This window comes from Leopardus geoffroyi, chromosome A3, assembly GCF_018350155.1.
Source record: "Leopardus geoffroyi isolate Oge1 chromosome A3, O.geoffroyi_Oge1_pat1.0, whole genome shotgun sequence".
NCBI lineage: Eukaryota > Metazoa > Chordata > Mammalia > Carnivora > Felidae > Leopardus > Leopardus geoffroyi.
This window is the reverse complement of record NC_059336.1, coordinates 73689134-73702693: the sequence shown is the minus strand read 5'-3', so window position 1 is coordinate 73702693 and position 13560 is coordinate 73689134. Positions and strand designations below refer to the sequence as shown.

Here is a 13560-nt window from a genome sequence, read left to right as displayed (position 1 = left end):
AGAAGAAAATAACCAAATATTTCAGATAACTATAGGGTATTTCCTGGATGGCAGTTTATCATATTTCAGGAGATCAAACTTGAGGGGCTGATTAAGAAAGAAGACTTCACACCAGTTGCACTTATATTATAAACTCATCCCTCCAAAGATAAAGCACATAACTTAAGAGTTAGACATGTTTACATACTGGCTTTCTGGCCTCCTAGCCCTGAGACTTAGGACAAGCTGTTTCTTATTCTTCTCCTCTTCCTCCTGCACAACATTTTGAGGGAGGTACTATTATTCTTATTTTACCAATGAGTAAAGGAGGCACAGAGGGGATAAGTAACAACTTTTCTCAGGGTCGCACAGTTGTAAGTGATGAATCTGGGATTTGAACCCAGGCAGTTTGATCCCATGATCCATGATTGCTTCAGGAGAAGTCAGAACAACTGTCCTTCTTCTTGAGGGCCAAATGATAGTGATCTTTTCTGAAATTTTTTTTTTTTGCTAACTGCTTTTAGAAATGCAGTACTTGTTTCATGATTAATTTTGGATTGAATCTCAATGTACAGTTTTTCTTTTTTTCAAAATTTAGTGAATATTTGAAATACCAGTTTATAAACTTTCTCAATTGGTCAAGAGCCAGGAATATAGTTTTTACTATAAGAGAGGTTCTGGTATTAGATAGGAATAAGGATACATTTAAAAAATACTTTAGTTTTTGGCACAAAATTTTAGTTGTAGTTTGTTTTCCCTCTAATTTTAACAGTAATCAGTAACATGTTTTGAATTCACTTTCCAAGAAGACTGACCTGAATTTGTGGCTTTCAGTTATATTAACTCAGTGAAGAATACTGCCATTTTGTTAAGGATTTGCTACCTTTTATTTAGATGTAGTAGCTATGTAATTATTTGGTTTTGCTCTTTGATCCCCAAGTCTCAGTTTTATACAAGATTATAATTCATTATTTTAGCTGAAAGGAATTTTCAAATTCCTTTATTTTTTTTTTACAAATGAGAAACTATGTAACAAATAAGATCACATAGCAAGTCATCTTTAAGAAGGGTGCACACAGGGGCGCCTGGGTGGCTCAGTTGGTTGAGCGTCCGACTTTGGCTCAGGTCACGATCTCACTGCTTGTGGGGTTGAGCCCCACTTTGGGCTCTGTGCTGACAGCTCAGAAACTGGAGCCTGCTTTGGATTCTGTGTTTCCCTCGCTCTTTGCCCCTCCCCCATTCGTGCTCTCACTCAAAAATAAATAAACATAAAGGAAAAAAAAGTGTCTATATGTGTATGTTTTATAAAATCTCATAAGGTGGTATGTCTTACTGGTTTGGATGAGTTGCCCATCTAACCTATTGTTCTAGGTTATAGGAGACTTTTTAAAAAACATGTATAATGAATTTTCCCTTCGTCACCCCATCTAAGAATCCTTTAGATATGACGTCATGTCCAGTATGGATTTATCTAAAATTTATACAGCATTGTGAATTTAACTCTCTTATTCTTCAAGGGGAATATCCTTAGAAGGTATGTCCACGTTAATGATAGTCACATCTCTGTTTCGTTGTTGATCAACCTTGCCTAGTTTGTCCTTCCAGATACAAATATCCAAATTTTTTAGGTTCTCTCCACTAAAGGAATACCTTCCTGCCATTCTTCAGGCTATCTCAAATTGTTTTTTGCTAGAGGCCTTTCTCTAGTATAAACCACAGAAGACCTTTAGCTCAAGATCTCCCAGCTGCAGGTATAAAGTGATGCTGTGCAAGCTTAATATACCAATAGGTACTGCATTAGTCGTCTCAGGCTGCCACATCAGAGTACCACAGACTGTGTGGCTTAAACAACAGAAATTAATTCCTCATAGCTCTGGAGGTTGGAAAGTCTAAGATCAAGATATGGGCAATGTAGGTTTCATTCTGAGGCCTCTTTTCTTGGCTTATAGGTGGCTGTCATCTCACTGTGTGCTCACATGGCTTCTTTATGTTGCTCAGAGAAGAAGAGGAGGAAGGGGGAAGTGGAGGAGCTGTTGTCACACAGGCATGAACAAGCTCTGGTGTCTCTTATAAGGGCACTAACCGTATCAGCCATGGCCCCACCCTCATGACCTCATGTAATCCTAATGACCTCTCTGCATGGCCGCATTTCCAAATGCTATCACATTGGAGGTTAAGGCTTCAACATACGAACTTTGGGGAAGAGGACACAAAAAAAATTAAGTCCGTAACATATAGCATATAGTGGCTAAGAAAATGAGCTCTGGAGTTGCATTGCCCTGAGTCTTACTTAGTTATAGATGGAGTGAGTCACTCCTCTCAGTCAGTTGTGTTTTTTGTTTCATTTTGTTTTTTTTATCTGTTAAATGGGGGATCTTAACCCTACTTATAACAAAGAGTTATAAGGAGTAAAATGAATTCCTGCATGCAAAGAACTTGGTATAACAAGTATCCCTCAGTGTAATTTTAAACAAAACAAGACTGATGATAATAATTATCTTCCTAATGATAATTAGTATTTTCTTTGCAATTTGGACAGTGGCGCATAGGACTAATATCCTCAAGGAATAGTGCACAGTGCCTATTAGAATGTTTTTCTTTAAAGGTAGACAACCTGGAATATAAGAAAATATGCATGATTCTCTGAAAGTGTTCTTCTGAACTGAACATATGCCAATAAAAAAGGATTAAGCAAAAGTAATTATTAATTTTACTCATGCATCTTTTTTTAAAAAAATTTTTTTTTTCAACGTTTATTTATTTTTTTTGGGACAGAGAGAGACAGAGCATGAACGGGGGAGGGGCAGAGAGAGAGGGAGACACAGAATCGGAAACAGGCTCCAGGCTCTGAGGCTCGAACTCATGGACCGCGAGATCGTGACCTGGCTGAAGTCGGATGCTTAACCGACTGCGCCACCCAGGCGCCCCTCATGCATCTTTTTAATTTTAGGCTTGACTAGGGCAAATAAGTTACCTATCTGAAAATGTGAATAAAAGCTTTGGGTGTCATGTTAACTGAGAATAATAATAGTATCTTAAGGTTACCTTGGTTTATGAAATTCTTTAACATAAACATGTTATTGCCTCTTGAAAAACGATAGGTTCTGTGGATATGATTTAATCATCTTTATAATATAAAATATATAATGATAATTTAATCCAAATTAATGGTACTACTTTTTCCTTTCCATCTTGGCTTTTTCTTTATAAAAGTTTTGTGTTAACTTATTACAAACTGAACCCTTGCTTGCTCCTCTTATCTTTAGTCTCCTTCAAACTCTGTCTTTATTTCTGCTGAGGTTATATTCTATTTGTTTTTCAGATGAGACACTTTTTGCTCTTCCTGCTGCATCTGAGCCTGTGATACACTCCTCTGCAGGCAAGTTCTTTCTGCTAGCCTTTTATCTTCTGTGTATTCTAACTTTGACTCTTTAGTTTTATTAACTGTACAGAGTGGATTCAGTTACTAAAATTTAGCATGGTTCCAAGAATGTTTGTCTATTGAAAAAGTTGAAATTTGCATTTTATATGCTATGTCCAAGAGACAAATGGGCAGAACATGATTAATAATTGGTTATATGTAAGGAATTCTTGGACCCTTGATTTACATTTGTATATTGATTAGTCCTTTTCTCCAAATACAGTTTACTTGCTTATGGCTGAAAGGCTTTCATAGAAATGAATGCCACTCTATCGCATTTAATTATTCAGTGCCTTTTCTATACTGCCACACCCTCTTCTCAATTCTCTTGTCCTCTTCTAGTTAGAAGTAGCTTTTCTCAATTGATTATACTTGAGGTTTTTTTCTTAGACTTGATTTATGTCTTTTCATAGCATGCAATTGCCTCTGTAGCCATGCACGTTTTGACAATAGCTTTAATTCTTTCCGTAATGATTCAAGACTACTTGATTATTATTTATTGTTATTTACATTTAAGTTTAGTTAACAGTAACTCTTTACTAATAGTATTTTGAATCTGTCATAAAACTTGCATTAACTCTGAGAACGCTGGCATTCTCTAACTTTCCTTTCTGTCCATGGTCACAGAAAAAATTATGGACTTGAAGGAGCAGCCAGGTAACACTGTTTCCACTGGTCAAGAGGATTTTCCATCTGTCCTGCTTGAAACTGCTGCTTCTCTTCCTTCTCTGTCTCCCCTCTCAGCTGCTTCTTTTAAAGAACATGAATATCTTGGTAATTTATCAGCAGTATTACCCACTGAAGGAACGCTTCAAGAAACATCAGCAGAAGCTTCTAAAGAGTTCACAGAGAAGGCAAAAAATCCATTTATAGACAGAGATTTAACAGAGTTTTCACAATTGGAATACTCAGAAATGAGAGTATCATTCGGTGGCTCTCCAAAAGCAGAGTCTGCCATAATAGCAAATCCTAGGGAAGAGAATAAGGATGAAAAAGAGGATTTAGTTAGTGATAATATCCTTCGAAATCAACAAGAGTTACCTGTAGCCCTTACTGAATCAGTTAAAGAAGAGGACAAAGTTATGCTTCCAGAAAAAACAAAGGATAGTTTTAATGAAAAGGGAATTGCAGCAGAAGCTCCTATGAGGGAAGAATATGCAGACTTCAAGCCATTTGAACGAGTATGGGACGTGAGAGATACAAGCAAGCAAGATAGTGATGTGTTGGCTGCTGAAGTTAATATAGAGAGCAAGTTGGAGAGTAAAGTGGATAAGAAATGTTTTGCTGATAGCCCTGAACCAACAAATCATGAAAAAGATAGTGAAAGCAGTAATGATGATATTTCTTTTCCCAGTACACCAGAAGCTGTAAAAGATGGTTCAGGAGCATATATCACATGTGCTCCCTTTAACCCGACAGCAGCTGAAAACCTTTCAACAAACATTTTTCCTTTGTTGGCAGATCATACTTCAGAAAATAAGACAGATGAAAAAAAGATAGAAGAAAAAAAGGCCCAAATTGTAACAGAGAAGAATGTTAGTACCAAAGCATCAAATCCTTTCCTTGTAGCAACACAGGATTCTGAGACCGATTATGTCACAACAGATAATTTGTCAAAGGTGACTGAGGAAGCAGTGGCAAACATGGCTGAAGGTCTAACCCCAGATTTAGTACAGGAAGCATGTGAAAGTGAATTGAATGAAGCTACAGGCACGAAGATCGCTTTTGAAACAAAAATGGACTTGGTTCAAACATCAGAAGCTATGCAGGAGTCCCTCTACCCGGTGGCACAGCTTTGCCCATCCTTTGAAGAATCTGAAGCTACTCCGTCACCAGTTTTGCCTGATATTGTTATGGAAGCACCATTAAATTCTGTAGTTCCTAGTGCTGGTGCTTCTGCAGTGCAGCCCACTTCTTCACAATTAGAAGCTCCTTCTTTAGTTAATTATGAAAGCATAAAACCTGAGCTTGAAAATCCCCCACCGTATGAAGAGGCCATGAATGTATCACTAAAAAATGTATCAGGAATAAAGGAAGAAATTAAAGAGCCTGAAAGTATTAAGGTAGCTGTTCAAGAAACAGAAGCTCCTTATATATCTATTGCATGTGATTTAATTAAAGAAACGAAGCTCCCTACTGAACCAACTTCAGATTTCTCTGATTACTCAGAAATAGCAAAAGTTGCACAGCCAGTGCCTGATCATTCTGAGTTAGTTGAAGATTCCTCACCTGATTCTGAACCAGTTGACTTATTTAGTGATGATTCAATACCTGAAGTTCCACAAAAACAGGATGAAGCTGTGATACTTGTGAGAGAAAATCTGATTGAGACTTCATCCCAGTCAGTGATAGAACCTGAACATAAGGAAAAACTCAGTGCTTCACTACCACCTGAGGGGGGAAAGCCCTATTTGGAATCTTTTCAGCCCAGTTTAGACACTACAGAAGATACCTTCTTACCCAATGAAGTTTCAACACTGACCCAAAAGGAGAAAATTCCTTTGCAGATGAAGGAGCTCAGTGCTGCAGTTTATTCAGATGATGGCTTATTTATTGCTAAGGAAGCAAAAATAAGAGAGAGTGAAACATTCTCAGATTCATCTCCAATTGAGATTATAGATGAGTTCCCTACATTTGTCAGTTCTAAAACTGATTCTCCTCCTAAATTAACCACTGACCTAGAAGTATCCCTCAAAAGTGAGATCGCTAATGTCCAGGATGAAGCTGGGTCATTACCTTGCTCAGAGTTACCCCATGACCTTTCTTTCAAGAATGTACAACCTAAAGATGAAGATAAAGTCCATGTCCCAGATGAACTCTCCAAAGATAGGTCTGATATTTTGAAGGTGCCCTTACTGCCTCCAGATGTTTCTGCATTGGCCACTCAAACCGAAATAGGCAGTATAGTGAAACCCAAAGTTCTTGTGAAAGAAGCTGAGAAAAAAACCCCTTCTGATACAGAACAAGAGAACAGATCACCATCTGCTTTATTTTCAGCAGAGCTGAGTAAAACTTCAGGTAATCAGTCCATACATTGTTTTGTACTTTCTTGCTAGCTTTTGACTTATGGAATATTCCACTACATTTTGTGTGGTATATTATATTCATAGTATCTAATATATCACATTGATAAGAATTCTTCACTACTGTTTCAGAAGTTCAGTGTTTTTTTGTGTTTTTTTTTGCACTCACTGTTCGTCCTTGCTCATAACTTTTTCCACACAATTATTTATTGCTCCTTTTTATATTGCACCATGGAACTAGAAAATTTTATTAGAATTGGCTTCATGTCTTTCTTTTCTTTTCCTTCAGTATTTCCTCATAGCATGGAGATTAGGAGATACTAAAACAAAATATTTCCAGATGCATTTACTGTTGTTTTCCTAGAAATTACTTGATTTTAAATTTTTATGAAGGAACATTTCTGTAACAAGTCTCCAATATTTCAATATACGGGTGTATTTTCCAGAAATAGGTATAAAGTCACGCATATTGAGTATTTTGTTGAAAAGTGTAAATTGAGGTATGCTGTTATGAATTCTTCTGAAAAGTAGGGATTGTCATTTTTTTTCTTTTGATGCTATATTCTTACACACTTGTTTTGTGTAAAGTGATTTGCACCTGTGTTTTTTATTTAGCATTCTAATTTAGTTGTGTTTTCTATGAAAATGTGTAGTGATTACTCCCTATTTCTTGAGTATATTTATATGTTGGAGATGGGCAGTACTAGTGGCAGAGAGAGGAGGTTAGAGATTGTTGCTATAATTTAAGAAAGAGGAGATGATAAATATTAAGGCAGTGGGATGAGCATGGAGACATAGGACCTGATGTTTGATTGGATATGGACATGAAGGATAAGGGGAGAAGTTAGAGATGACTCCAGGAACCCTGGGTTCCATGTGTTTTCAAGTACACATATGGCGGTATGAGAAACTGAGTTAGAGAACATGAGAGAATAAAGTGGGTTTAAGGAGAGAAGATGAAAAATTCAGCTTTGAATATTTTGCTATTAAAGTGCCTATGAGGTATCCAAGAAGTGATGGATGTTGTACATATAAAGCTTTTGAGAGACCTTGGCTATATGTGTTTGTTTATCATGGGCTCAGAGATAGTAATTAAAACCACAGATACTGACTAGGGAGAGCCAAGAAAAAGAGAAGCTTTAAAGGTGTAAGGATTGGACAGCATTATCAAATGCAATAGAGCTTGGTTAAGATAAGGATTGAGAACTTGTTAAAAAGTAGGGAAGGTGTTGGCATGACAGTGGCAGGTAGAGTAAATGGGCAGGGCTAGGGGTGCTGAGGGAATGACACTTGAGCAAATGGATGCTGAATGCTAATTTTTGAGAAATTTGAGATCATGGAGAAAGTGATAGCATGAATGAGGTAGAGGATAGACTTGAGGAAGAACCTTTTTGTTTTTTTAAAGATGGGAATGAAAGTCTAAAGGTGGTAGTAGAAAGTCAGGAGGGGATGGGGTAGGATGAGATCCAGAATTCAGGTGGAGGAATTGGCATATAGAAGAGGAACAATTTTGGAAGATATTGTAGTGAATGGAAGGGAAACTGTGGGTGTTGATACTGCTCGTTTTGTGGCTGGAAGTTGAGGGAGTGTATGGTGGTTTACGTTTATTTAAAGCAGTATGTTAGGTCATTTGCTGAGAATGAACTAGAACATGCTTGGGTGGAGGAGGTCTGACTAGGGAGAGAGAGGCATTATATTAAGAGTCCAGTCAGGGTTGGAGGTTGAGTCCATACAAGTCTGTATGGTAGAGTGACTTTTCTCTAACTTTGCCCAACATCCTGGGTATAGGTTCAGGGAAGGCAAATGCTTATATTGATTCAAGCTTCTGTTTTGCTGGACGGCCCAGTGGAAGGAGAGTGAATCAAAGGAATTGAGGATTAATAAATAGTAAGAGAGTAGTTTGATGTGATGGACTGTGGCATCTGAGTTGAAGAATGTAAAGAAGAGAGCAGAGGGAGTTGATAGGTGTTTTTCCTGAACCATTTGACAGTAAGTTACATACATTGTTTTATCCTTAAGTTCTTCAAAAAGGGCATGTTCTTATATAACCTCAGTACAGCTATTAACTTCATAAATTTACATCGATAAAGTACTTTTTCTAACGTATCTGTATTCCAGTGTGTCTGTTGTGACCTAATGTGTCCTGTATAAGTGTCATCTACTACAAGATCCAGTCTAGGGCCAAATTTTGCTTTTAGTTGTCATGTTGCTTTTGGCTGCTTTTGTCTGTTACATTTCCAGTGTTTATCCCTTACATTAACATTTTTTAAGTGTAGGCTCTTCCCCATCTCCATTTTTTTTTTTAACGTTTATTTATTATTGAGAGACAGAGAGAGACAGGGCATGAGCAGAGGAGGGGCAGAGGGAGAGGGAGACACAGACTCTGAAGCAGGCTCCAGGCTGCATAGAGCTCTCTGGCAGCACAGAACTTGACGCGGGGCTTGAACTCACAGTGAGATCATGACCTGAGCCGAAGTCGACGCTCAACTGACTGAGCCACCCAGGTGCCCCCCCCATCTCCCTTTTTAATAGAATGTTCTTATTTTACATTTGTCTGCTGTTTGTCAGAGATTCGATTGGGGTTTTGGATTCATGGCCAAAATGAAGATGTGTAGTACCCCTTACCCTTCTCATGGTATCATATCTAAAGGTACCCACTATTCATTAAGTCCCTCATTGATGAGGTTAATTTCTATTATCTGGTTAAGGTGGCCCTCATTTCCTTACCGTATAATTGCTTTCTTCTTCCCTTGGAACTAATAAGCAGTCTGAGGGGTGACATTTCAAGACTACAGATACCCTGCTCCCCATCAAAATTCCCTCCTAGATTTACTGTCAGTGTTTACCATTAAGGTTGCAAAATGATAATTTTTCAATTCCAACACTCCCTTCACATTTATCAGTCATTCCATGGCATTCTGCTACTGTTAGCATTCTGCTTTTCTGTGATTTGATTAGTTAATTACCAATATGGATTTATAAGTTTCTCTTTTCCCCCTAATGGTTTATAATTCATTACTGAATTATAATTCATTAATTGTTTTGTTTATAAATTGTCCCAGATTAGAAGGGCCCTGTTCAGGTTGGCCCAAGGATGTGCAGCTATCCTTCTTTTTGGGATGGAGAGAGAAGCTCTTCTGACTTTCTAGCCTAACAAAATATAGGCTCATCTATGTCTGTTCTACCGCAGCCCTGAAATCAATCATTTCTTGAAGGATCCCTGATTCTTTTTAGTTGAGAGTCTATTTACAGAAGATTGTTTCTTCTCTCCTTTCATATTTGTATGTTCCTTCTGTAGTGAGAACCCTGGCAGCTAACACATTTACTCATTTACTTGATCGTTTAATATTTCTAAGATGGTTTTAGAATGTTTTCTAATATCGTTATAGTAAACACAATAAAATAATTCAAAGTTATTTTGCAAATCTACACCCCAATCCTGCCCAAGATTGAATGTATATAGTCAAGTACAAGTTACTTGGATTAGTTACCCCTCCTTTCTCCCCCTTCCTTCTCTCTTCCCCAGCCTTCAGTGTGGTTATAATTCTATTTGAAATATAGTTAGATCAATTTGTTTCAGTTTTCTTTCAGTTTTAAGTTTTCTTTCTATTTAGGAGGTTTTTAACTTGAGAATTTTCAAAGACTGAGAAAAGCTGAATTTTTCTCATTTTATCTGGAAAAGGGAGCTGCCATTTATGGGAAATCTTCTAAACATCAAGCACTTTGACATAGTCTCTATGATGAGAAAGAAGGAACCATTTTATGAATGACAGCACCACTGTGTGGGACTTAGTCTTATTTCTCGAAGTTACATAGCAAATTATATAGTAAGCACAATACTTTTGAACCTCTGTATTCCAGACATTGGGCTATAACTTTCTTAAGTAAACTTAACTTAATTCCAAAAGGAAGATCATTCCACAAGGAAAATCTTTTTCCCAACAGGTGAATAACGGATTCCAACCTAGAAGGGATTTCTCCCCTTCTCAGTCGTTTTCCATTTTGGAATGAGCATTTATTATACTAAATTTTGCAGCAATTGAGGTGCTGTGCTTTTATTACATACATGTTGTGTTGTAACCAATGTTAAGACAGGTTTTAAAAGTCAAGAAAGTTGGGTTACCATGTACATTTTTCTCACATGATTTTCCATATGTAGGGATATCAAAATGAAGGTAACAGTTTTGCTTCCATGTAGAGACTGAATAACCCTCTTGTGAACAGCTGCTATCTTTATTGTTGGTAGGCTGTTGGTAAGGAAAGGTGCTAACGACTCTCATCCAAACCACTGACATCTTCGCTTCGAAGACATTGATTGTTTACTATGTTTGTTGGTTTGTTGGTTTGCCAATGATGCACAGAGTATTTTTAGTTCATAATTAGAGTATAGATTGTTTTGCTGACCTGCTAGAACTTTCGGTGAGTGAAGTGTAAACCACCAACAACGTGATTGTTTTTTCATTTTATTTAAAGTATGTGATATCTACGTAGTATTGCCATAATAAAGTATTGCCATAATTAAGGACTCATTTAAAAGGGGCCCTTTTATCTAGGTAAAGAATTAAAAATTATCGTTTGCAGATTTATATATGCTTCTTAAATGTGTTTGTGAATAAGAGCTTTCTTTAGATAGTGTTTATAACTTAACATTTTTATTATTAATTTAGGAATTTATAGCCTTTGCAATTTCTCAGTAAAGTTTTACAGATATTAAGGTTTGGTATTTTGGTTTAAATATATTTTTAGTAAACATATTTAAGATACTTTGATAATTATTAGTTGGACTTTGATTCTGACACTGAGCAGTTAATCTGATAAAAGTAAGAAATTTAGGGGCACCAGGGTGGCTCAGTTTGTTAAGTGTCCGACTTCCAACGACTCAGGTCGTGATCTCACAGTTTGTGGGCTTGAGCCCCGCATCAGGCTCTGTGCTGACAGCTCAGGGCCTGGAGCCTGCTTTGGATTCTGTGTCTCCCTCTCTCTCTGCCCCTCCCCTGCTTGCAGTCTGCCTCTCTCTCAAAAATAAATAAACATTAAAAAAATTTTTTTTAAGAAGAAATTTAAGTACCCTGAAAAATTAACACGCTTAATCTAACAAATTGAGTAGAATACCTTTAGGTGGGAATCTGTTAGTAAATATAGCTAAATTAGAAATGCGCTGTTGTTAATAAAAGAATCAATTATATTTACTTCAACAAATGTGACTTAAACAAATATCAAATTAATGAGGATTTATTTAGTGCTCACTATGAGCCCAGTACAGATTGAAAATAATTATGAAATATGTACTATAAAAGTTAGGTGACAGTAGTGTGGTTGAAAGACTTCATTTTGGGCATCTTAACAGACCTGAGTTCTAATCCTGGCTTTATTATGGATTATAGCTGTATGACCTTAAGCAAATGTTTTAATCTGTTTGAGCTTAGTAGTTAGAATTTGTCTGAAGGACCTGCTATCAGTAAAGTCAGATCAATGATACATGAAACATTCTGTAGTAATGCATGCTCATTGTACAAATTTGAGAAGTAGAGAAAACTATTGAGATGAAAAAAATTTGTAATCACATTGCCCAGATATAGTAATTGTTAGTATTTTAGAATATATTCTTCTTGTCTATTTTCAATGCATATAGATACTTTATGAATGGAGTAAAAAAAAAATGTGTTTTAACAAATAGGGATCATAGTCTACACATTGTTTATAGCTTTAAAAAATCAGCAGTATCTTATATAATGCTGACATTTCCATGTCCTTATTCTGCTGCTGCATGATTTTTTAATGCTTACATTTCATTAGTATTGTATATAATTTAACTAGTTTGCTATTGTTGGATTCTTAGGTGGTTTCCAACTTTTTAACTTATAAATAAGGCTGCTGTTAACCTATATTTAAATATTTTACATATCTGAATTACTATTTTTCATAAATTACTAGAAATAAACCCTAGGTAAATGGGTATGACCATTTTTAAGAGTTTTGACAAAACTTGGCTGTCAGAAAAATGGTACTAATTTTTCCCCCCCAAAAGAGTAAGAAAACATCCATTTCTCCATTAACACCTACAGTTGACACTATTTATTTATTTTTGGATAGGTAATACTTCCATATTATACAAAATTCAAAGAGCCCTATGACACTAAGTCTTCTTCCTGTCTCAACAAGCTACCTTGTACTCCTTCAGAGTCCTGTGCTAGGACTTACTTCTTAGATATCCTTCCAGACATTCTGAATTTGGCACTTAAAAAAAGAAAAACCTTTACCAGTTTAATAGGTTGAAGTGGTATCTTGAAGTTTTGATCTTTGGTTGTTAGTAAAAGTAAACATGTTTCATGTGTTTATTGGCTATTTTTATGTCTTTTGTGAATTGCCTGTTCATACCCTTTGCCCATTTTTAAATTTAGATGTTCATCTTTTTTCTGATTTTATGAGAGCTCTTTGTACAATGGATGCAAACTCCTGTTATGTTACAGTTTTCCAAACAATTTTTATTTTATTTTATATTTTAGTGGACATTTTCAGTTTTCACATAGGAAAATTATGTATGTATGTATGTATGTATGTATGTATGGTTTTATTTTTATACTTGATTCTTACCTATTTAAAATTTATTTTGAATACTGCTCAGAGATCCCTTTATCCCACATGTGTTCTTGGTGGTGGAGTTGTTTTCTATTGCTGTTATATTCTGATCTCTAGTTCCCTATTGTCAGGCAGAAAGAGCCAGAAAATTAAGAACATAGTTTTTGTTGGATTGCATGCCTAGAAAATTAGACAGTCTACTGTACTATGGGTGTTGGTGCCATCTAGTGTTGTATATAGAAAGTGAGGTCTATGGAATGTTCTGTAATTGACCATATGGAATAAATTCAGATGATCAGAGAAATTTAGTGAGTTGTGGATATTTGGTTTACATTAACAAATGACTTTATAAAAGGATTTTGACACATTGTGTTGAATCAGACGATGCTTGAATCATGTTATTTTAAACATTATGGAATGACCTTTAAGATTCCCCTAAACCTGCTTACTTTAGTGAAAACTGAAAAGTTTTAAAACATCTGTCCAGAGCCTAGTGACTATTAATTTTTTAATTCCAAATTTAGAAATGCTTTGGATCTTTTGGAATTTGTATATTTA

General features: G+C 36.1%; 1 protein-coding gene across 4 annotated transcripts in view; it reads left to right on the top strand.

Moving 5' to 3' along the window:
- The window catches only part of RTN4 (reticulon 4), a 74582-nt gene that overhangs the window by 19528 nt on the left and 41494 nt on the right, over window positions 1-13560 (top strand). For 2 of the 4 annotated variants that reach the window (XM_045446069.1, XM_045446070.1), the window contains exons 2-3: window positions 3302-3358; window positions 4028-6418. The exons of 1 other annotated variant lie outside the window; for it this stretch is intronic. In XM_045446069.1, coding sequence (XP_045302025.1) covers window positions 3302-3358; window positions 4028-6418 — 2448 coding nt within the window. The remainder of the gene's footprint in view (window positions 1-3301; window positions 3359-4027; window positions 6419-13560) is intronic. One more of the 4 variants, XM_045446071.1, reaches the window with a different exon arrangement.